This window comes from Rhincodon typus, chromosome 15 (assembly GCF_021869965.1).
Source record: "Rhincodon typus isolate 14 chromosome 15, sRhiTyp1.1, whole genome shotgun sequence".
Classification (NCBI taxonomy): Eukaryota; Metazoa; Chordata; class Chondrichthyes; order Orectolobiformes; family Rhincodontidae; genus Rhincodon; species Rhincodon typus.
The window spans coordinates 32,738,284-32,762,763 of NC_063346.1; the positions used below are offsets into that span (position 1 = coordinate 32,738,284).

The 24,480-nt window shown below is 40.2% G+C and overlaps 2 protein-coding genes across 8 annotated transcripts in view; both read right to left on the reverse strand.

Annotated features, from left to right (window-relative positions):
- Positions 1-3,530, reverse strand: part of LOC109912032 (NLR family CARD domain-containing protein 3-like) — a 39,722-nt gene extending 36,192 nt beyond the window's left edge. For 3 of the 6 annotated variants that reach the window (XR_007263732.1, XM_048605603.1, XM_048605607.1), the window contains exon 1: positions 569-705. Coding sequence is in view for 3 of the 6 variants with exons in the window: in XM_048605603.1 (XP_048461560.1) it covers positions 569-638 (70 nt within the window). In the remaining 3 variants the exon portion in view is untranslated. Of the gene's footprint in view, positions 1-568; positions 737-2,065; positions 2,111-3,480 lie in introns of those variants that run through there. The other 3 variants (XM_048605605.1, XM_048605606.1, XM_048605604.1) reach the window with 3 other exon arrangements.
- Positions 3,531-4,116: 586 nt separating this feature from the next.
- Positions 4,117-20,125, reverse strand: pop4 (POP4 homolog, ribonuclease P/MRP subunit). Of its 2 annotated transcripts, none has more exons than XM_020511408.2 (7): positions 20,056-20,125; positions 14,864-14,916; positions 13,214-13,437; positions 12,274-12,351; positions 10,882-10,943; positions 6,078-6,179; positions 4,117-4,366 (listed from the first exon to the last, which is right to left on the reverse strand). In XM_020511408.2, the coding sequence occupies exons 1-7, from the start codon at positions 20,060-20,062 to the stop codon at positions 4,230-4,232; spliced, it is 663 nt and encodes a 220-aa protein (XP_020366997.1). In that variant the 5' UTR covers positions 20,063-20,125; the 3' UTR covers positions 4,117-4,229. The 2 variants fall into 2 exon arrangements, with proteins under 2 accessions (XP_020366997.1, XP_020366996.2); XM_020511407.2 differs by lacking the exon at positions 20,056-20,125 and adding an exon at positions 19,977-20,035.
- Positions 20,126-24,480: the final 4,355 nt, after the last annotated feature.

A 24,480-nucleotide genomic window follows, 5' to 3' on the forward strand; every position in this document is an offset into this window, starting at 1 on the left:
AACTTCCTTTGCTAATCGATTCCCGGTCAGGGAACTTCCTTTGCTAAATCTAGTGGTTAGGATTCGGCGCTTTCACCACCGCGGCCCGCGTTCGATTCCCGGTCAGGGAACTTCCTTTGCTAACGCTTTCCCTGGTGGTCTAATAGTTACAGTGTCACTGTTTGGCTAGCTGTTATTCCAGACTTTTACGGAATTCAAACTTCACCACTTGCTCTAGCAATATTTATAGTAATGTCCTCGTCTCAGGAGGGTGTTTTTCTACATTACTTGTCCAAAGACGCTGTCACTATGCCACCACTTCCTCTTATTTTCATTCCTGAAGAAGAGTTTAACTTCAGAAAACGCTGCAGTCTTTAGATATTTAGTTGTTTCGAGTAATGTGTAACATACCAAATATCATATTTATTGTTTCACTAAAATAACTTTCACCAGAACAATATATATTTCCACCTCCGAAAGTTGATATAAAAGCCTATACTTTACATCATCCCTATTATATCCGTAAAGTTGCAAACAAATTGACTTCCTTGTTTATAGCAACGGAGAGATAAAGAAATTCTCCACTCACCTGCTAAAGAGATTGAACAAAATATAATCAGTTCTACTAAAAAGCAATTTATTGTTCCATACGTCTCCATTTAAAGCCGAATTGTAATAAAAAAAATTATATAATTGATGAACAAACAACATCCCAACGTCTTAACAGAAAAATGAAAGCGAAAGTAAATAGCACCGGAAGTTACAGGTGTGAGGTAAAATAATTAAAGTAAACGCATTTATTTATGAAGACCCAAGATACACCTCAACAGTAACTTGTGTCATCGCACTGAGTATTTGTAAACAAGTAAAAAAAATTCAGGTTTGCCAAAATCTTCATTAAGATTGTGCTGTTTTAAAAGGGACCATTACCACGTGGGAACGAAGAAGATTTGAAAGAAAGGACTCCTTTTGTTCAGAACAAAGCAAATACCAAATGGCGAAAATCTGAGATAAAAACTGAAAACGCCAGAACTATTGAGCAGACTGAGTAAACTCAGAGGTTAATGCTTCAACCTGAAATTCTGTAGAAATGATTTAAAAAGGCACATATGACACTTTAAAAATAATTAAAACAAATGTCAGGAGTACAGACAATGTCGTGATAAGGAGCAACAAAGTTGCAGAAGAGTCTGAGGTATGTTGTGATTTAACTTGGATTTCAAGAGTCATGCATCAGCGACTCTGCTGGAGGACTGTAACTACAGCAGCTGTACGGCATAAATGTCTGATCTGAGATTCTCACGTATACGGTCCAAACATAGTTTGAACAAACATTTTCACGTCTCGTTGGTGCATATCAAAACAGAAGAGGCCTATTAAACCAGATATGCTGTATTAAAAGCCAGCTGATTCAGCTAAGGCTGTAAAAATATAAATGATACATAAAAAAAATACTGTGGCTACAAGAGCAGGTTAGGGACTGGGAATTCTGTGGAGACTGGGAACTCATCACCTGACTCCTTAAAGCATGTCCACCAACTGAAAGGCACAAGTCAGGAGTGATGGAATAATCTTCACTTACCAAGTTGGGTGCAGCTCCAACAACACTCAAGTAGCTTGACACCATCCAGGACAAAGCAGCACACTTGATTGGCATCCTGTCTAACACCTCCAACATTTACTCCCTTCACCACCAGAGTGACAGCAAAGCGTGCTATTTACAAGATGTGCTGTAGTAATTCACAAAGGCTCCTGTTGACTGGACCACAACATTTTGCTTACCTCACCCTATCAATGCCAGTGTTAAGGTCAAGGTGGCAAAGTGGTTACTATGCAGTGGCAAACCTAGCTCTGTCAACCCTGCAAAAGCCTCCTCACCAACATGTGGAGACATGTTCTGCACCTCAATACCAGGCAAGACCATCACTAAGCTCAACACCATCCAGGGACCCCATTCACCACCTTAAACAATCACCTCTGCCAATATGTATCATATACAAGGTGCACCATCCACAGCATACATGACAATAATCCAATAAGCATCCTACGACAGTAAGACAGCACCTTCCAAATGTGTTATCTTTACCATCTAATTGGACAGGATTGGATGCATGTAAACACTGACTACAGGTTCTCCTCAAAGTCACACCATGCTTTCAGAGGATGAGGATGTCACTGACTAGGCTAGCATTTATTGCCCATCCCTAATTACCCAGAGGGCAGTTGAGAGTCAATCACATTGCTGTGGGTCTGGATTTACAGATAGCCTAGAACAGGTAAGGATTTCCTTTGCCTAAAGGCATTAGTGAACCAGACAGGTTTTTCCCAACAATGGATTCATAACTGGATTCTTAATTCCAAACTTTTATTGATTTATTTTGTTCTACCGTCTGCTGTGGCAGGATTCAAACCCAAGTCCCCATAATGTTACCTGAGTCTTTGGACGAACTGTCCAGTGATAATACCACTATGCTGTCACATCCACTTACAACCATATTGCTATTCCTTCAATTTTACTGGGGCAAAACCTCGGAACTCCCTTCCTATCAGTACTGTGGGCATCCCATATCCCCAAGGACTGCAGCAGTTCAAGAAGTCACCTCATCACTACCTTCTCTAGAGCAATTAGGGAGAGAAGTCCCTATTCCATGGATTTAAAAAAAACACATTGGTCAGAACGTAATCTTCCTGTTAGGTTGTGGCTGGAGTTACAGATTAACCCATTGTGTTACTGAGCACAGAAAGAACCTAACTTTACAGAGAATATTGGTGCTGACCTCCCCCAGTAATCTGGATTGAGTGCTGACAGTTTATTCAGCAACAGGAATTGCCAAAGTTAAGTCTCATCTTACTCTTACCAACACTAGTGTACACACATTGTTCTCACTTAGCAACCTTTATTTTATTTTGGTGCTTTCTTTATTTCAGTAATGTTAAGCCATACTACAGTTTCAGTCGTGACCCTGCCCATGAGCCCTACATTTCAAGTCCCACCTGTTTCAGAGGTGTGTCATAGCACATCTGAACAGCTTGATCGATTAAAAAGTATCTTCAGTGACAAGTGCTCTGTCTTTTGTTTCCTCTTCAACACTGAACTGAACAAATCACCCAAAGGATCATTAAATGCACTCCTCCCGCTCAGCCTCTTATCCTCTGGGCTCTGTCAACTGCAGTTCATTGGTTTTTGCACACTCATGTCCATGATCTAACTTGCACCAAGTTCTACTTGTTCAACACTCCTGACTTCACTAACCTGCATGGATTTCCGCTTCCCCCATGTCTTGGTCTTAAAAGTTTAAGTTGCAAATTCTTCCTTGTCCTTCTTCCTCAACTCTAATCTCCTCTAGCATCATCACTCTCCATCGAGCTGCTGTGCAGTTCCTTTTATTCCATCTCATTAAGTTACGTCATCAGCCCTATAAGACTTATACTCTGGAAGTTCTTCTAATCCTGTGCCCATCTACTTCCCCGGTTTTTCCTTAAGCCAACCATAAAACTCACTTATTTGACTCTCCGTCTTCTTTGTTAACTTATTTCCTTGTGTCTCTGAAGTGCACTGGAACACATTTCTACGCTAAAAAGGTATGAAATGAAAGTTGTCAGTTCTTTTAACATCAATCAACAACGTTTTTCACTTTGACATTTTAATAAACTTTAAGAAAATCAAACATTTGATAAACAAATTACTTTCAGTAAGTGGTTATTGTTAAAATTCACATTGGGATACATTAACAGAACGTTGGGGTGGTATGGTGGCTTGGTAGTTAGCACTGCTGTCTGACGGTGCCAGGGACCCAGATCCAATTCTATCCTCATGACTGTCTGTGTGGAGTTTTCACATTCTCCCGGTGTCTGCGTGGGTTTCCTCCAACCGTCCAATAATGTGTGGATTAGGTGAATTGACCATGATAAATTGCACATAGAGATGTGTAGGCTAGGTGCATTAGCCATTGGAAATGTGAGGTTACAGGGAGAGATCTGGGTGAGGTGCTCTTTGGAGGGTCAGCGTAGATTTGATGGAGTGAATGGTCTGCTCCCACATTTTAGGGATTCTATGATTCTAAATATTGCTCAGAAATCTGAGAGGAAAGTGCACTGCAAGTTTTGTTTTGAAAAAAAAAGTTTTACAAGGCAAGATAATTAATTTATGTTTTTATTGATACAGTTAAACATACAGGGCCACATCTCTTCCAATGAAGCCAAGCTAGAGAGTCAATGTCTGCAGTTACACCAGCTGCACAGCTCTGGATTTAAAGGTCTATACTTCCTTTTCCTTTAAACTTTTTGGCAGAACGTTCACTTGATCTCAGCTGAAACTTGCTTCCATAGATATAGGAAACAAAGCCGTCGATTTCAACACTGAAGATACTATTTTGCTTGGGAATAACTGGGTTACGGGAGGTGGGGGGGGAAGGCGGAAATATAAAGTCATTAGAACAATGTATGAAGTCTAGTTGCTTCAATTCTTTTGTAGTTATTTCAATACATGACGACAAAAGTTACGGTGTAATAAAAATATGCGGGAGCCACAGCTAGTGATGTTGCTATCACAACACAGTCAATAATTTTACCGAAAAACATTTACAGTTTATATGTAAAACAGGGAATAATTGCTATCTGGGAGTGATTATAAACTGTTAATACAAGGAATTGAACAAGCCAGAACCAACCATTAATTTATGCTTTGCAACCCACCATTTAATCGCACAAGGCTTTTGACTGAAATTGGCTGCAAAGTTCAAAATTCAATTGGAGTTTAGTCCATAGAGCTCACACTGCACTAAGTACAGATGATGGAATGTGACAAGCTAAACAGAACTTTATCTTGCTCAGCTGTACTTTGGTTTGCTCGGCCAGAAACAGACTGATCACATGAGGACAATACGTTGCATAACCCTGTCAGTTTTGATACCTACCTATCTATTTTGTCACAGGGGAAGAATAGTTGAGTTTCAATAATACACACATTTAGAGTTACCTTTTACTCAGTCAGGTCTACGTCCCTTCATAGCTCAGAGGAAGGAGAAAAACAGTAGATAAATAAAGTTGTGGACTGTTCCTATCACATACCATTTCAGACTGCAACAGTGTTGGTAACCTATCCTTCAGGTAGGCTTATTTATTTGGTAAGCAGTGTGAGATAATTGCTAGGATACTTCCATCCAAGAGGGAACAGTTAATTTATTTGGCCAAACCCAACACAGGAAGTAGATCAGCAATCAACCTTCCTGATATTTTTTGAAAAGGTCACTGGACTCGAAACATTAACTTTGTTTCACTCTCCACAGTTTCTGCCAGACGTGTTGAGTTTTTCCAGCAATTTCGGTTTCAGATTTACAGCATGTGCAGTTTTGTTTTTATGCTGATTTTTTTTATACAGTTAGGAATGAAGACAAAGTAACCCAAGCCAGTTAGCTTTGTAAAAAAGCCAGAAATAGCAAAAGAAAGTACTTGCATTTTAAACTCATAACTGGCCAAAAACCTTCCAGCTGCAGCTCAGTTGGCTGCACTCAACTGTGAATCACAAAGTTCTGATTCAAGTCCTACTCCAGGAACTAAGAATAATAAAAAAGTCAAGGCTTTCACTCTAGTGCAGTGCTAAGAGTCTGAGCTGTGGAAGGTGGTCTCTTTTGGAAGATATTGTAAACTAAGGCCCTGTTTGCCGTACCAGGTAATTGCAAAAGATTTGTTGATACTAGTTTGAAGTGGCAGAGACATCACCCCCAGTGCTCCAGCTAATTTCTATTCCTTAAAAGTCACAGAACAAACATTTTCTACTCCTTGTTGTATGTGGGAGCTTGCTGTAAGTTTTATGCTATGTTTCCAACATTAATACTGCACTGTTCCAAATATCTTTACAAAAAAAAGCATTTAGTGCTTATGAAAAATACAATATAAATCCAAGTTTAAGAATCAGAGATAATATACCACAATAAGAAATGTGGACATATGCAAGAGTTATCTTGTTCTCTTATCCTAGGGTTTTTTTTCCAAACCATGCTACAACAGAGCTAGATATTGAGCTGCAAGTGTAAAGTTTTCATTATAAGAGGATGTGGAATACACTTATGGGACAGATCCAAAATTTGCAACAGTACCTTTAAGCTTATTTTCCTTGGTGATAATCTTGAATATATGCTTCATTTCCTGCAAAATAATACCTGTAGCCCCTACATAGGAGGGACATTTGGATTTCACCACTGGAATGCAAACAGATTTACAATATAAAAATTCAATCACATCAAAATATTTAGCTATAGTCCTCTTTATGCAGATAGACTGATACTTTAGAATTCTTTCTTGCACACATGCACTTTTCAAAAACAAATCAATTTCGCATTTCAGAAACTTGCTGGAGCTAATGATTTATCTAGAAAAAGTAAAATTCAAATCCTTGAGGTCAAGTGTTTGCTGGTAGCTGATGCGCCAATTGCACCCTCTCACATGAATGAACAAACAAACTTTAAATTCCATGAGATGTGATATAAAAATCATAAGTTCCTATTTCTGTAAACAAACCAAGATAGAATGAAGATTGGCCTATTAAGCTCAATGGCAACTTATTTATTCAGAACAGGTCAAAACATTTTACAAAAAAAAAACTGCATCTGAAAATGGTTTACATGAAGACTTAACAATTTCTACCTGGTATCCCTATGCTTGTTAGAAAACGGACCTGCACTTCCACAGGAGTGCAATTATAGCACAGAAGTTGGTCATTTGGCTGATAAAATCCTTAAGGTGGTCATTTATTCACAAGTTAAACTTGGATGCTGACTGCACGATAGGCCAAAATTAAAGTTCAAGGACTTCTTAAAGGAGTACCTCAGGAAAAGTCTCATGCTCACCAATGACATATACATCTACATCTGGTAGACTTAAAGAACATGACTAGATGAGCTAGGAAACAATCTTAAGCAGTGGCATTGTTTCCTTAAAGCAGTAAAGAATACAGGCAGAAGAGGACAAAAGGCAGTTAGAAAGACTGGCAGTCCCAACAAAAATCTGCCAACTCATACTGACACTGGAAAACCATGCAGGTTTGCGGAGACTCCACAGCCATGTTAGAATGTACAATAGATGATGTTATGCAAGCAAAAAAAATGGTGAATAGTAGAATCATTTACTCAATCTTACTTATGTGCTCTTTACCTACACACTGTCTTGAAATTTTTCTCTTTACATATTTATTCAATTCTCTTTTCAGGATTACCACTGAATCTGCTTTCACCATTTCAGGAAATAAGATTCCAGACCCTTGTGATAATTCATGTTGAGGAATGAATGGAAGGAAATGTGATAGGATCAGATGAAATAAGATAGAAGGTAGTTTCTGGGTTTAATGGAATTATAATTCAGAAATGTGGAATACAAGTTAGCTATCTGCTTATAGCTTCCCAACATAAGTTGAAGGATTATTTTCCATGACACACACATTCCATATTCAACATATCTTTTGAATAGCATACAGGAGAACTAACTTTCTGAAAAAAACTGCATCAATGGGAGAGGCTGCAATATTTCCTTCATCCCTTTAGCTTTCTTTTAAAGCTGATGAGGTAACGTTTGTTCTTTATAATATATTCTGTCTTCTGCACCCTCAAAAACTTGCAAGAACTGTACTTTTGATCATTATGGTAATCTGCACCCAAGACAGACAGACAAAGAAATTAATGACTCTTACGAGAAGTCAGAAAAACCGTTTGCAGTTTAAATCCACATCAGAAACAGTACAGCACAGGAACAGGCTAGAACACCATTCACAACTATCTTGGCTCTAACAGTCTCATTCATCTAATTTTTCCAAAACCCACGACATTTTCTTCTTTCATGTATTTGCAATTTACAATGATTTAACGGACAGCAACGAAGGCAGAGTTGCTAACTTGGTGGACAACACAAAGAGGAGTAGGAAAATATGCCATGAAAGAGACATAAGGAAGTTGGAGACAGCTACAGATAGATGGAGTGAGTGGGCAAAAAATTGAGGGATGGATTTTAATGTGGGAAAGTTAGAAGTGTTCACTTTGGCAGAAAGAAAGACGAAGCAGTGTTACTTAAATGGAGAATGGCTTCAGAATTCTGAGATACAGAGGCATCTAGCTGTTCAAGTGCACGAGTCACAAAAACCTAGCATGCTGGGACAGCATATAAATCAAGAAAGCTAATGGGATGCTATAATTTACTACAATTACAGAGATGATGGTGCTGCATGGTTTAAAACACAAAGGTGGATAAATCCCTGGGACCTGATCAGGCGTACCCTAGAATTCTGAGAAGCTCGGGGTGATTGCTGGGCCCCTTGCTGAGATATTTGTATCATCGATAGCCACAAGTGAGGTGCTGGAAGACCGAAGGCTGGCTAACATGGTGCCACTATTTAAGAAAAGTAGTAAGGAAAAGCCAGGGAACTATTGACCGGTAAGCCTTACATTGGTGGTGGGCAGGATTTACATGTATTCAGAAAGGCAAGGACAGATTAGGGATAGTCAACGTGGCTTTGTGCGTGAGAAATCATGTCTCACTAACTTGATTGAGTTTCTTGAAGTAGTAACGAAGAATATAAATGAGGGCAGAGCGGTATGCATGATCAATATGGACTTCCGAAAGTCAATATGGACAAGCTTCTTCATGGTAGATTAATTAGCACGGTTAGATCACATGGAATACAGAGAGAATTAGCCATTTGGATACAGAACTGGTTTGAAGGTTGAACACAGGATGGTGGTGGAGGGCTGCTTTTCAGACTGGAGACCTGTGAAGAAGTATGCCACAAAGGTTGGTGCTGGGTCCACTGCTTTTCATCATTTATATAAGTGATTTGGATGTGAACATAGAGGTATGGTTAGTAAGTTTGCATATGACACCAAAATTGGAGGTGGAGAGGACAGCAAGGAAGGTTACCTCAGAGTGCAATGGGATCTTGATCAGATAGGCCAATGGGCTGAAGAGTGGCAGATGGAGTTCAATTTAGATAAATGTGAAGTGCTGCATTTTGGAAAGGCAAATCAGAGCAGGACTTATACACTGAATGGTAAGGTGCTGGGGAGCATGACCTTGGAGTGCAGGTTCATAGTTCCTTGAAAGTGGAGTTGTGCGTAGATACTGAAGAAGGCGTTTTGTTTGGAGACAGTAAGGACTGCAGATGCTGGAAGCTAGAGTCAATAAATGTGGAGCTGGAAAAGCACAGCAGGTCAGACAGCATCCGAGGAGCAGGAAAAAAAAAAAAAAAAAAAATCAATATTTCAGGCCGAAACCCTTTGTTCAGTGCATTGAGTTTAGGAGTTGGGAGGCTGTACAGGACATTGGTTAGGCCACTTTTGGAATACTGCTTGTAATTCTGGTCTCCCTGCCATAGGAAGGATGTTGTGAAACAAGAAAGGGTTCAGAGAAGATTTACAAGGATGTTGCCAAGTTGAGGGTTTCAGCTACAGAGAGAAGCTGAGGAGTGACATCATAGAGATTTATAAAATCATGAAGGGCATGGATAGGGTGAATAGACAAGGGCTTTTCGGGGGGGGGGGGGGGGGGGGGGCGGAGTCCAAAACTAGGGGGAATAGGTTTAAGGTGAGAGGGGTAAGATATAAAAGTGACCTAAAGGGCAACTTTTTCCACACAGAGGGTGGTGCGTATATGGAATAAGCTGCCTGAGGAAGTGGTGGAGGCTGGTACAATTACAACATTTAAAAGGCATCTGGATGGGTATATGAATAGGAAGGGTTTACAGTACAACATTTAAAAGGCATCTGAATGGGTACATGAACAGTAAGGGTTTAGAGGGATAGAGGACAAATGGGACTAGATTTTTTCAGGACATTTGGACAGCATGGACGAGTTGGACTGAAAGGTCTATTTTAATGCTGTACATCTTTATGACTCTTGAGAAAAATCAAACATAAAAGTATGGATGTTATGCTTAAGATATACAGGGCAATGTTGAGACCATGTCTCAAACACTGTGTCCAGTTTTGGTCTCCTAATTGAGGAAAGATGTAAATGGGTTAGTGGAGATTCAGAAGGTTTACTAGATGGACACCTGGAATGACTAGGTTGTCTTATGAGGATAGGTCAGGCTGGGCTTGTTTCCACTGGAGCTTTAAGGGTGAGGGGTGATTTGACTGAAGTGGATAAGATCCTAAAAGATGCTGACAAGGTAGATGTGGAAAGGATGCTTTTCTTTGTGGGTCAATCCAGAACTCGAGGGCACCCTTTGTGGTCACCTCTTCTGGAAAAAATTAAGAAATTTATTTTTCTTTGAGAGTTTTGCTATTTTAGAACTCTGCCTCAGAAGAGGGAGGAAGCAGGAACATTGCTTACTTTTAAAACAGACCTAGACAAATTTTTGTTCGGCTAGGGAATCAAAAGATCATTGGGGATAGAAGGGAATATGGAATTTGAAACACTTAGATCAGCTATAATCTTAATAAATGGCAGAGCAGGCCTGAGGGCCCAAATACCCTATTTCTGCCAGTATTTTGTAAATTCATATTACCCAGTTCCCTTTTGGAGGGCAATTATTGAACAGATCTCCATTAAATTATCTGGTAGTGCATCCCAAACTCCAACTATTTGCTGTCTAAGTTTTTTTTTTCCACCCCTCAAGCCACCTTTGTTTCTGTTGCTATAATAACCTCAAAATTGTGCCCTCTGGTTGCTCGCTATCTACTGGAAGCAGTTCTTTATAGCTACTCATTCTAAACCTGTTCTGAATATCTGAATGAAATTTCCTCTTAGCTTTTTTGGCTCTAAGGAGAGCAGCCTCAGCTTATCCAGTTTTATTTGAACAATTTAAATGGGTCAAACATGTTATCTGAGAACATTCAGCAATTCTGTGTAAGTCTTGGGATTTATCTTCCTTGCTATAGATTCTTCATAGTTTACCAAATTTAACTATATGCACACCTGTCACAATGGCTCCATGAAAATCTGCCTTGAGCAATTTGGTCTGGATCATCTGTGTCTGCCTAAAAATATTAGAAGAAAGGATAGCAATAAAGCAATCAGTTATTCGGTGGGATTAATCAGCAATCTGAAATGCAATAAAAAGCATTTCTTTCAATACTAAGCTTAGCCAAAAATAAATGAAACCTTTAAAAAAGTTATTTTTGGAAGGATTTCAGTATGGAGGCAATACAAAAATGATTATTAATTTTTCTCTAATTCTCTTCCATATTTGTATAAACCCCCATAGAGAGTGACCACTTTTAATTAATCAAAATTAATTGTTGCTTTATTAATGCATGATTTTGTTGTGACAAACGTTACAACCCATTTTGGAAATGGCACGGATTTTCAAGCCCCACTACTCCCAGGGTTGGCACAAAAGTTAATGATTCAATCAAAGCACACCAGGTCCCTTATTTACATGTCTGTTGGAATCAAATTATCAGAAAACACTGACCACATCTCTGCACTTATCAAGAACTAGTCTCCACTACTGATGATCAGTAACAGCAGTGTGTACTATCTACAAGATGCACTGCAAAAATTCGCCAAAGATCCTCAGCCAACACCTCCCAAACTTGCCATCTGGAAGGATAAGGGCAGCCGATACATGGGAACACCACCACCTGCAAGCTCTCCAAGCCACTTATCCTGACTTGAAAATATAATGCCATTCCTTAACTGTTACTGGGTCAAAATCCTGGAATTCCTTCCCAAGTGGCATTGTGGGTCAACCCACAGCAGGAGGGCTGCAGTGGTTCAAGGCGGCAGCTTCTCAAGGGCAACTAGGGATGGGCAAGAAATGCTGGCCAACCAGCAACACTCACATCCCATGAATGAATAATAAAAATCTTTAAATAAACTAATTACTTTATCTGCAATTTAATAGAGAGGTGTCCTTCCTGATTCAAAACCCATTCAAATTAAAATGGACATCTTGCCTCCTAAACTGGTAGGCAGAAGAAAACAAGGCCTCTTTATCACATCAATAAAGTTAGCAATATATCTGGGGCAAGTGGACATTAAACTTAAAATATTATCAAAGTGTTGGCAGTAGGCTTTCACAGTTGAGAAGCAACAGTTAAAGACTGAACAAAAATAATCTTGTGTTCTATGAGAAAACCTTTGTATTTTTATCCCAAAATAATCAAGTCATTTTAATAATCAGTGTTCTTAATACTAATCAAACTCTGATGGATTATTGTGAAATCACTTAGACTTCCAAACAGCCCCATTATCATTTACATTGAGATCAAGGAATCTTTCCAATTTCACACAAGTATAACAGAAACTTTCAGTAGCCAGTGACTGTAAAATGTGCCCATTCTACACTGCAAATACTTTACTTACGTATCAGATTTCAAGCCATTACATAAGTCACGAATGTATTGCTTCCATAACTCATGCAAAGGGAGAAACAATTCATATCTGGAAAAAAAAAAGAGTTTAGTTTAGCATTTTAACATCTATAAATTAAAAATGTCTGAATCATACCTATCTAATAGGCAATAATTAACATTTCACTGCAATCTTCTTGAAACAGAAAAGATGTATCTGATGTCTAGAATTCAGAGTGCAGAACAAGGTCCATGACAACGTTACAAAGAATTAAACTTATGTTTTAAAAAACTGAAAAGATTTCACTCAAAACAGAAATACTAATGTAGTTTCTCCTAGACAATGACAAAGTTAATGCAGAGATCATGTTATATCCGCCCAGCATTTGATTAAAATAACCTCAGACACCAAATCCATATGAAATCAAAGAGAAATGCTATTGTTCACATACTTAATACAAGGGATCAATAAGAATTTTCAAAGCTCCAAGTTACAAATGAATGCCACTATCATGAGTTTGAACACATTTTATGTCTGTATAATTACCAATTTCGAATCAAAGTTTATTTTTTAATTTTTAACTCAGTTATTAAAAATGAAGTTTTCTACTTTCTCAACAATATACAATCCTCAGTTTGGGATAGCGGATGCGATTGTAGGTTTCACTATATACATCAATTCAGATTATTATCAATGGACAGAAAGCACATGTCCAGCATGGGACATGTACTTCAAGAATCTCTGAGATGGTGTTCCTCAGTAATCAGAGGCATTGTATCTTCTTAAATCAGTTAAAGTTCTACAAAACTCAAAGAAACAATGTAGAAACTAGACATTAATGCATGCCTTGTGCAACATGAGCCAATATTGCAGATTTCACTTTGTAACTGTACCAATTTGGAAATCAAAACTAGCAGGGAAAAATATCTCAGCATCAACACAACCATCTTACCTTTGTTCTTCTGGTTTAAGTTCAAATATTCTCAACTCCCGCCTCTCTTTGGCAGATAGACACTTTGCTTTCTTCCTCTTCTCTTTCTTACGCTTCTTTAAGATATGCTTAAGAATAACAGCTTTTCTGTTTAAATGTGTCTGAATCTGCTCAGCACCCAACCGTGGCAAATTATTCTTGAGAAAAGCATTTACAAATGCTTCAGCCTGTTTGGATCCCTGGGGCTGTCAGAAGGAATTCAAGAATTATCTGAAAGCTATGAACAGCTTTTCCTGAGGGTTGGTAATTGCAGCTCCAACAAATGATGTTAGACTTTACCAAATATTAACATTGCCCTAAAAACATAATATTCTATATTTTAAATCCATGAATGTAAATACATTATGAAATTATACAATTCCCACTTACTGTGCATATTTACACAAAATTACAGGATATAAAGCATGAAGCATAAATCAACAACAAAAAGAAACAAAACCAGATACACCACCCACCTTCGACCAACACATCAGAACTGATAATTGCAAACAAACAGTCTTGTTGACCCTGCAAAATCCTCCTTACTAACATCTGGGGATTTGGAGAGCAGTCTCACAGACTAGTCAAACAACTATTTGATATAATCATACTCACCAAGTCATAAAAATTACAGACAACATCTCAGACAAGATCATCCTCCTTTCTGGGTATGTCCTGTTGCACTCTCATGACATACCCACTGGAAGTGGCAGCACAGTGGTATACAGTTGTGAGGAAGTTGTCTACAGTGAATCTGGACCCTTACAGTCTCATGGCATCAAGTCTAACCATGGATAAGGAAGGCTCCTGCAGTTTCCCCCCATCCGTCAACTGATTAATCAGTAGTGGTGAAAACCAATTGACAGAAGCACTGAGGTAGGCAATGGCATCGAATGTATTCTGGGAGGGAGAACCTCAACATCAATCATAAGGAATAAAGGACATAGCTGCTTTAAATATTATGGCTAAGAGCAGATGAAATGCTGAGAATTTTGGAGGGAGTAATTCTCTTTGATTGGCCTGTTCACCCAGGAATATTCTCCATTTGGCTGGATGAGCGCAGCTCCAACAATACTCAAGGCATTTGACACCATTAAGGATAAAGTAACCTACTTTCCTGAACCCCATTCACCATCTTTAAAATTCTTTCCCTCCCGCACCAATGCACAGTGGCAGCAGCGTATCCCTGCTACAAGAAGCACTGCTGCAACTCTCCAAGGCTCCTTTAACATTAGCTTTCAAACCTGAAACTACACCACCTAAAAGAACAAGGGCAGGAACCACTTGCAAGTTCCTTGCTGAGCCACACCCCCTCCCATGGATGTCAGACAATCATGATTTCTGCAAAATCCCTAATGTGCATTTTGGGTCATGCATATGCATTCTGACTATGACACCAGGTTATAGTCCAACTGGTTTATTTGAAAACGCAAGCTTTCAAATAAACCTGTTGGACTATAATCTGGTGTCATGTGATTTCTGACCTTGTTCACCCAGTCCTAAGCCAGCACCTCCACATCATTGTGAAATTGGAACATCTTGACCATTGTGCTCAATCCGTAATCATGCTGTTCTCAGCACTGACAACACAGAAACACCAGAGGGCAGTAGTGACTGTAACGTGGCACATACCTGAATGTCCAAGTGAGTCGTTCCTTTCGCAGAAATCGCACTGTAAATGATATCTTCAACAGGAAAACAAACTTCAGTTAAAATGGGTACAAAGATGGCAGCAAGAATAAACAATATAGGTGTCATATCATTAAATCATACTAAAGCACAAGTTATTTAAAACGTTATTTCAAACAGAAATGTAAATTTATATTTATTCTGCTAATCAAAGATATTCTGCTGGGATCTTTGACAAATGTGACATGCCATGCAGAAACCTATAAAACAAAAAGACAACTTAAGGAAGCTACAAAGTAAAACCTTACTTCCTACGAAGATGAGAGGCAGAACAACTTGGCTCTGACCTCTACAATCATGAAGTGATTTGACAGGCTGGTCATGGCCCACATCAACTCGTTTCCCAGCCTGCCTTGAACCCCGCTACAGTTTGCCCACCAACATAACAGGTCCAGAGGATGCCATATCTCTAGCCCTAGAACATCTGGATGACAAAGACACCCATGTCAGACTCCTGCTCATGGACTACAGCTCCGCCTTCAACACCATTATCCCCTCCAAACTGATCTCAAACCTCCATGACCTTAGTCTCTGCTCCGCCCTCTGCAAATGGATCCTCAGACCCACAGACCGCAGTGAAGATCGGTAACTGCACCTCCTCCACAATAACACAACACTGGAGTCCCCCACTGTACTACCTGTACACCCACGACTGTGTTGCCAAATTCCGAATGAACATCATCTACAAGTTCGCTTATGACACCACCACAGTAGGACAGGTATCTAACAATGACAAGTCAAAATACAGAAGGGAGATAGAGGGCTTGGTGACGTGGTGCAATGAGAACAATACCTCTCAATATTGGCAAAACTAAAGAACTGATCATGGTCTTCAGAAAGAAAGGAGAACATGCCCCCAACTACATCAATGGAAGTGAGGTTCAGAGGGTGGACAGCGTCAAGTTTCTCAGAGCGACGATAACCAACAACCTGTCCCACGTAAATGCGACAGTCAAGAAGGCACAACACCTCTTCCTCAGACAGCTCAGGAAATTTGGCATGTCTGTAAGGTCCCTCACCAACTTCTACAGATGCACCATGGGAAGTGTACTGTCTGGGTGCATAACGGCTGAGTATAGCAACTGCTCTGCCCAGTACTGTAAGAAACTATAAAAGGAAGTGTTCACAGCCCAGACCATCATGGAAGTCAACCTTCCATTCATGCACACCATACTGCCAACATCAAAGACCTATTGCACCCCAGTAATGGTCTCCTACAACCTCTTCAGTCAGGCAGAAGATATAGAAGCCTGAACACACGCACCAGCAGATTCAGGAACAGCTGTTTCCTTGCTGTTATTAGACTGATGAATGGATTCTCTAGCCTCAAATAACACTGATCTTGCCAACATTGATCTCTCCTAACACACACACAGTGCAATGTAACCTGTATGCCTCTGTCGAAGTCTTTTTACAACCTCTGATCTGACATCCTTGCCTACTATGATCTGTTTTTCACTGTACTTTGGTACATGTGAGAAATAAAAAAAAACCAAACCTAAGGAAATTCATGGATAAAACAAAAAATCTGTTGGCCATGAATGAATATTTCCATTCTTTCCACCCCTGAGATTCTTCCAAGCTAAGATGCTTAACTTCAGGCTGAACCCTGAACCTGCTTTGACTATTTGACTTGGTGATTCAGTGGGCTCTAAACACACCAGTTATCAGGAATCTTTTGTGGTACTTCTAAGAAGAATTTGTGACATTTTCTGTGATTGAGGCTGGATAAAGTAAACTAAATTATTTGTCTGCTCTCGACCATAGGGTCTGTTTCCATACTCTGACTCTAAGGAACCCTTTTTGTAGATGGGGCAGGGAAAGAAAAGGAGGAGAAAATAAACCATGATTAAATGCCATGGCAACATTTTTGCCAAGTTTAAAAATGTATACATATTTTCTTCCAAAATGGATTTGAAATATTAAAAGAAATATCCAGAGAATTTAGATGATACTTGATTTACATGGTAGGCCGTGCATTTGACAGCTCCTTGTACAAGTCTCTTCAAAGTTTTCATTTCAGTCAACTGTCAAATAGGCCATGTACTTATTTTGCTGAAATCGAACAATTTGCACAACACATCAAGTCCAGTGACTCTCCAAGCATGACAAACAACTTCTTTAATGCTCTGACGGACACTGAGCAAGTCAAAAATCAATTCAAAGTTAAGCAGAGTAATTTAAAGCCTAAATTTTATTGCCTAACGAGTTTGAACAAAAAGTGTAAAGCACTAATTACAAAAATAATTTCAGAGTTAGTTTGTGTTTTATCAGGATTCCATTTACATTGATCCTTGACTGGACAGAGCTGACTCCCACATCAGCACATTTTCTGGCTTTGTTTCTCAAATGTAAAAGCAAGCATTTTAGGAACTTGAGATTTTCTTTAGAAGTTTTAGACCAGTCAGATCTGTGCAGCTCATTTAGAACACCATGAAACAATAAGTGGTACACTTATAGAACTAAACAATAGTTAGTGTGGGATGCAGCTGTCACTTATAGCAGCCAATTTCAGAGAATTCTAAGAGACAAAAAAAAAGTACATCTGACACATTCGTGGGATTAAGTATTGATGTTTACAAATCTCAATCAAAATCACAAAATCTGTTTAGAAAGGGCAGAGAAACAACAAACAAAATGAACAGTTTATGCAAAATTAAAGATGTATCATGAAAAATAGTGGCTTTTTCCACATTAAATCACATGAATATGCAGCTTACAGAAAATACCTCAAGCCCAATATCCCTTTACAAATGAGCTCCTAAGAATCACCATCACATTGCTACGGAAGAAAACTTCAAACTTTTATTCTTCTATTCAACAAGAGCTTTCTGACAGAATGATAGAAGTCTTCACAGAACTGTTTACTTGATATCTTAAGTACTGGAAATGAGGAGCATGTCTATTTGATTAATTTGCTAAACGTTTTCCCTTCATTTTGATTAAAAAGACAGTTTTTAAGTTGATTATTCACTTTAATTTCATTCCAAGATTAAAGTTCTCACCAACTGCTGATGTATGAAGTTCGGGCTATACAGTACTAGTTGACTGTTTTCTAAATGAACTATGAAGCAACATGCTGAAACTTCATTAATGTTTGCTTTTACTGGTAACTTAAAACAAATATATCAGCTTGCCCCAAATGTACAAAATAGCAGTGAACTCATCTACCTGCACAATCCAATGAGAATAAGGTAAATGCCTCATTACTTCTTCCTGCTGCGTAACCTTAATAAGCCATTGTTTACTGGATTATTGAATCGTAGTATTTCCAATTGTTGTGAAAGTATACATTGTTGTAAAGTGAAGGTTCTCATTTAACAACAGAGTTAATAGTTCAGTCAACACCTGCCCACTTACAGCATGATTCTTTCCTGTAGAGAACAGCTAAGTGTAGATCAGTGATTTCTTCACATAACAGCTCAGAACAATCTCGCATGAATTTATTAGCGCAAGAATGATTCAGTCACAAATCCAAAGCTCCAAAATGGAGAAGGCTTATTTATGGAGTGAGAATACTTCAAAGATATATACATAAATGCTTGAAAGTAAATTACTGGGTGATTTGTGGCTCTGGCTGTTATGTGGAATCTTTGTTCTAAACATTATTCTATTTATAAGCACGACTCAGAGTCAGAGTTACAGCATGGAAACATACTATTCAGTCCAACTCATCCTTGCTGACCAGATATCCTAAACTGATCTAGTTCCATTTGCCAACATTTGGCCCACATCCATCTAAACCTTCTTATTCATGTAGCCATCCAGATGCCTTATGTTGTAATTGTACCTGCTTCGCTCGTTCCTGACATGCACCATTCTCTACACGAGAACATTGCCTCTCAAGTCTCTTTTAAATGTTTCCTCTCTCACCTTAAATCTATGCCCTCTGGTTTTGCACTCCCCTATCCTGGGGGAAAGACATTGGGTATTCATCCTACCTATGCCCTTCATGATTTTATAAACCTCTATAAGGTCACCCCTCAGCTTCTGAGCCTCCAGGGATATTAGCCCCAGCCTATTCAGCCTCTCCCTATAGCTCAACCCTCCAATTCTGGAAACATCCTTGTAAATCTTTTCAGAATCCTTTCACGTTTAAACAACATTTTTCCTATAGTAGGCAGACCAGAACTGAACGCAATGTTCCAAACGTGGCTTCGCCAATGTCCTGTACAATCACAACATGACATCCCAACTCCTATACTCCATGCACTGACCAACAAAGGCAAGCATGCCAAACCAACAATAAACAATATACAGATTTTGTAAAGAGAAATCATTGCTTTGCTAAATGAAGATTTAAGATTAGCTTTAAGATTAGCCTTCAAAGTAAAAGAAATTTCAGGGTTTCAGCAGGGGAAAGTATAAAGATTTGAGACAAACAGATGTTATGGAGATAATAGAAAACAACAGAATAGAAAGGAGAATGAAGCTTAAAATCAGGGTTGTAAAATTCACCACTTTTCGACTTGGTGTCAGATCAAACCCAGGAAATTTCCAAAGCCATTGACAGGTATTACAATAGTTGGAACTGAACATGGCTTTGAATACTAATTATTCAGGAGGAAATATTTATCTCATGCACCTTTAATTGAGATAGGCAGCAGGAGGTTATCGAAACAACCCCCACAGAATCTGAGGGAATCTGGAGCCAGAAAAAGCTGGCTGCTAAGTAGTGTCTATGAGAAATGAAGCTGTGCCTGCGGAGTCCGTCAATAACGATAAGAAAGGCTTTGCTAACTGAAACGCGGTCTATGTGAATCTTGGATAACAAAGGTGTAGAGCTGGATGAACACAGCAGGCCGAGCAGGAAGGCTGACGTTTCGGGCCTAGACTCTTCTTCAGAAATCTCGGACCCGTTTACTGAAGCTGCGACGAGCCTGTTCACCACTTCCATGGTAACACTGGGATAAATGGGGCACTGAAGAGGAGCCTCTTTGTGGAGCTCAGTAACTCTTCCGCCTTTCCGAACGCAAGGGAATTCCGATACCCGAAAGGGCGGCGGCGACTCCTACAGCTGACCGGCTCGAGGGGGTGGTGTTGGTGTACTACAGACCCAGAACTTTCTCCAGCCCCCTGCGTCCCCCCCGAAACTCCAACTTCTCCATAACCGCGGCGGAGTGGAAGCGACTTACTGTCCATGGCGCGGCGTGATGACGTCGGCGCCGACACTGTAAAATGTCGTCATTTCAGGCTCTAAGCAAACCCCACCCCCCCCATGATAGATGAAAAGTTAAAAAGCTTTAAACCTACCTTTTCTTACTTTGAACCTATCCTTTTGTCCTATTAATAGTTTAATCACAAAGTAACTTTTTGATCTTAGCTTCTCTTGAGAGTTCAAGTTGTCTCATTGAAGTTTGCAAATTGTCATCTCGGTGTAAACCCGTAATGTAAGTCATTGTATAACATCAGGGATCAATGTCATTGCTCTTGACTTGCGATCAGAGACTGCGAGCTGATTTTAACTCAAAGTAAGTGAATGGATTTTAAATAGCTTAGAATCTTTGCTGGACCATTCCTCTGGAATTTGGTGATCAGAACTGGGCACAGAACTAAAGTAGTAATAAAGAGGATTGATGAGGGCAGAGTGGTGGGTGTGATCTATATGGACTTCAGTAAGGCTTTCAAAAAAGGTTCCTCATGGTAGGCTGGTTAGCAAGGTTAGATCACATGGAATAGAGGGAGAACTAGTCATTTGGACACAGAAGTGGCTCAAAGGTAGAAGCCAGAGGGTGATGGTGCAGGGTTGCTTTTCAAACTGAAGGCTTGTGGCCAGTGGTGTGCCACCAGGACTGTTGCTGGGTCCACTGCTTTTTGTCATTTATATAAATGATTTGGATGTGAACGTAGGAGATATGGTTAATAAGTTTGCAGAGGACACCAAAATTGGAGGTGGAGTCGACAGTGAAGGTTACCTCAGAGTACAACAGGATTTTGATCAGATGGGCCTATGAGCTGAGGAGTGGCAGATGGAGTTTAATTTAGATAAATGTGAGATGCTGCATTTCGGAAAGGCATATCAGTGCAGGGCTTATACACTGAATGTTACGGTGCTGGGGGGTGTTGCTGATCAAAGAGGCCTTGGAGTTCAGGTTCATTGTGGAGTCGTAGGTAGCTAGGATAGTGAAGGAGGCATTTGGTATGCTTCCCTTTATTGGTCAGTGCATTGAATATAGGAGTTGGGAGGTCATGTTACAGCTGTACAGGACATTAGTTAGGCCACTTTTGGAATACTGCATGCAATTCTCGTCTTCCTGTTATAGGAAGGATGTTGCGAAACTTGAAAGGGTTTCAGAAAAGATTTATGAGGAGGTTGCCAGAATTGGAGGGTTTGAGCTATAGGGAGAGGCTGAATAGACTGGGGATATTTTCCCTGAAGCATTGGAGGCTGAGGGTTGATCTTATAGAGGTTTAGAAAAGCATGAGGGACATGGATAGGTAAATAGATAAGGTCCTTTCCTAGGGCGGGGGAGCCCAAAACTAGAAGGCATAGATTTAAGGAGAGAGGGGAAACATTTAAAAGGGACCCAAGGGGAACTTCTTCACAGAGAGGGTGGTGCATGTATGGAATGAGCTGCCTGAGGAAGTGCTGGAGGCTGGTACAATTAGAACATTTAAAAAGGCATCTGGATGGGTATATGAATAGGAAGGGTTAAGAATATGGGCGAAATGCTGGCAAATGGAACTGGATTTATTTTGGATATCTGATCAGCATGGACAAGTTAGTTCAAAGGGTCTGTTTCCATGCTGTACCTCTGACTCTGTAGCTGAATCAGCAATTTACAGAAAATTCATAGTTCTTCTATACCAGTCAACTTACACAATCACTCCTTTATCTCTTTTTTGGCACAACTACAGTAAATGCTTAATACTGATTTTGATTGTTTTCACACATCTTATTTTCTGCTTCCTATTGAAAGGCCATGTTCAACCAACCTAACCAATTTCACATAAATGCTAACATCTTTAACTTACTTGGAAAACAGCTTTTTGATAATTTACGTAAGTCATATGCCTGAGACAACTGTTATCTACTAGTTTAAATACCTGCTCAAAGAATACAAGACATGATATACTCCTACATACAACCTTAGGGCTGCTCATTTTATCTGCACTCTGAATAAATATACATAGAATTCTCTATAATGGTGTCAAGTATTAGTGCCACGGTGAAAGTTACATCAGTTTCTATTTTATTTTTTGTATTCCTCCTGTTTCTGTTTTGAATATCAAGATAGCAGGTGATTTACAATTTCTTGTCATTAGTTAATTACTGAGCCTATAGGAACAGGAGTTGGCCATTCAGCCTTTCAATTCTTGTTCACCATTCAACGAGCCCATGGCGAATCTATGGTCTAACTCCACATATCTGCCTGTGGCCCACATTCCTTAATATGTTTGCTTAACAAAAATTTTTCTATCTTAGGTTTAAAACTAACAACTGATCTAGCATCAACTACCATTTGTGGAAGAGAGTTCCAAGCCACCATCCTTTGTGTGTAGGGATGCTTCCTAAATACTCTCCTGAACATACTGGCCCTAATCTTAAGGCTATGCCCTGAGTTCTACAATCCCCAACCTGAGGAAGTAATTTATCCTTATCTACCCTTCTTTTCTTGTTAATATCTTGAAAGCTTTGGTCAGATAACCCCTTAATCTTCTAAATTCCAGATAACATGGGTCAAATATGTATAATCTTTCCTCAAAACTTAACCCCTGAAGTCTAGGTACCATAGTTGTAACCCTACATTGTGCTCCATCCAAAGGCTACTATAACCTTCTTAAGATGTTGCCCAGATCTGCTGACATGACTCCAAGTGGCGTCTAACCAGGAACAAAAACAGAAATTGCTGGAAAAGCTCAGCAGGTCTGGCAGTATCTGTGAAGAAAAGGTCAGAGTTAGTGTTTCGGGTCCAGTGACGCTACCTCAGAACTGATGGTAGCTGGCAAACATCGGTTTATATGCAGACAATAGGGATGGGGATGGGGTAGGGAGTAAATGTTAGGATAAAGCTCAAAAAAGAGACAAGAGCAGTTGGATAAAAAAAGGAGTTGAAAATGATCTGACTAAGAGGGTGAATAGTTGTTAATAGGGGACTGTTAGTGACTAACAATAGGTAGTATGCAATGGCAGGCTATGTGATAACAAGGCCTGGTGTGTGGGGTAGGTGGCTAGGACATGGGAGAGTTTAGGCCCTAAAATTATTGAACACAATATTGAGTCCGAAGGGCTGCAAGGTCCCCAAGCGGAAAATGAGGTGTTGATCTTCCAACTTGCGTGGAGCTTCGCTGGAACACTGCAGCAAGCCGGAGACAGAGATGTTGGTCAGGGAACAGGGTGGTGTGTTAAAGTGGCAGGCAACAGGTAGCTCAGGATCTTTTTTGCGAGCAGAACGTAGATGTTCTGTGAAGCAGTCACCCAGTCTACACTTCGTTTTCCCAATGTAGAGGAGATCACATTGTGAGCAGCGAATGCAGTAGACTAGTCTGGGAACTGCAGGTGAAGTGTAAATGAGCAGATGTTGCACCTACACCGGTTGCAGGGAAAGGTGCTGTGGGGCGAAGGAAGAGTGGACCAGGGTTTCCAAAAGGGAATGGTCCCTACAGAAGGCGGACAAGAGAGGGGAAGAAAATGTGTGTCTGGTGGTGGCATCTTGCTGGAGGTAGCAGAAATGGTGTCTGATGATCTTCTGGATGTGGATGCTGGTGGAATGGTAAGTAAAGACAAGGGGAACCTTATCGCCGTTGCGGGAGGGAAGAGAAGGGGTGAGGGCCGAAGTGCGGGAGATGGGTTGGACCCAGTTGAGGGCCCAGCAACAGTGCTGGGGAGTCCTCAGTTGAGGAAGAAGATGGACATTTTGGAGGCTCCCTTGTTGAAGTTGGCCTCATCTGAACATACACGATGGACACAGAAGAACTGAGAGAATGGAATGGAGTCTTTACAGGAAGTGGGTGTGAGGATGTATCGTCCAGGTAGCTGTGGGAGTCAGTGGGTTTACAGTGGATATTAGTGGCCAGTCTACCCCCAGAAATGGAAACAGATGTTGAGGAAGGGAAGGGAGGAGTCAGAGATAGACCAGGTGAAAGGGAGGGCAGGATGGAAATTAGAAGTGAAATCGATGAACTTTGCCAATTCTGGATGAGAGAGAGGGAAGCAGCACCGATGATATCATTGATATATTGGAGAAAGAGTTGTGGGTGGGGGTCGAAATAGCATTGGAACAAGGGATGTTCCATGTACCCCACGAAGAGACAGGCATAACTGGGGCACATGCGGGTACCCATGGCAACCCATCTTACCTGAAGAAGATGGGAGGAGTTAAAAGAGAAGTTGTTGAGGGTGAGAATGAGCTGGGCCATGCGGAGGAGCGTGGTGGGGGGTGAGGACAGTTCAGGCCTTTGCTCCAGGAAGAAGTGGAGAGCCCTAAGACCCTCCTGGTGGGGAATGGATGTGTAAAGAGATTGCGCGTTCATGGTGAAGGGGAGGTGGCTGGAGACTGCAAACTGGATATTTTGAAACTGGCGTCAAGTGTCAGAGAAATCACGTATGTACGTGGGCA

Excerpts from the sequence above, each read along its gene's own strand:
- pop4 (XM_020511407.2), bottom strand. The coding sequence starts at position 20,028 with ATGGAGAAGTTGGAGTTTCGGGGGGGACGCAGGGGGCTGGAGAAAGTT. Across the intron at positions 12,352-13,213 it reads CTTAAACCAGAAGAACAAAG|ATATGAATTGTTTCTCCCTT; the intron begins GTAAGATGGTTG and ends TTTTTTTTCCAG. Across the intron at positions 4,367-6,077 it reads CAAGGAAAATAAGCTTAAAG|TTATTCCCAAGCAAAATAGT; the intron begins GTACTGTTGCAA and ends CCCGTAACCCAG.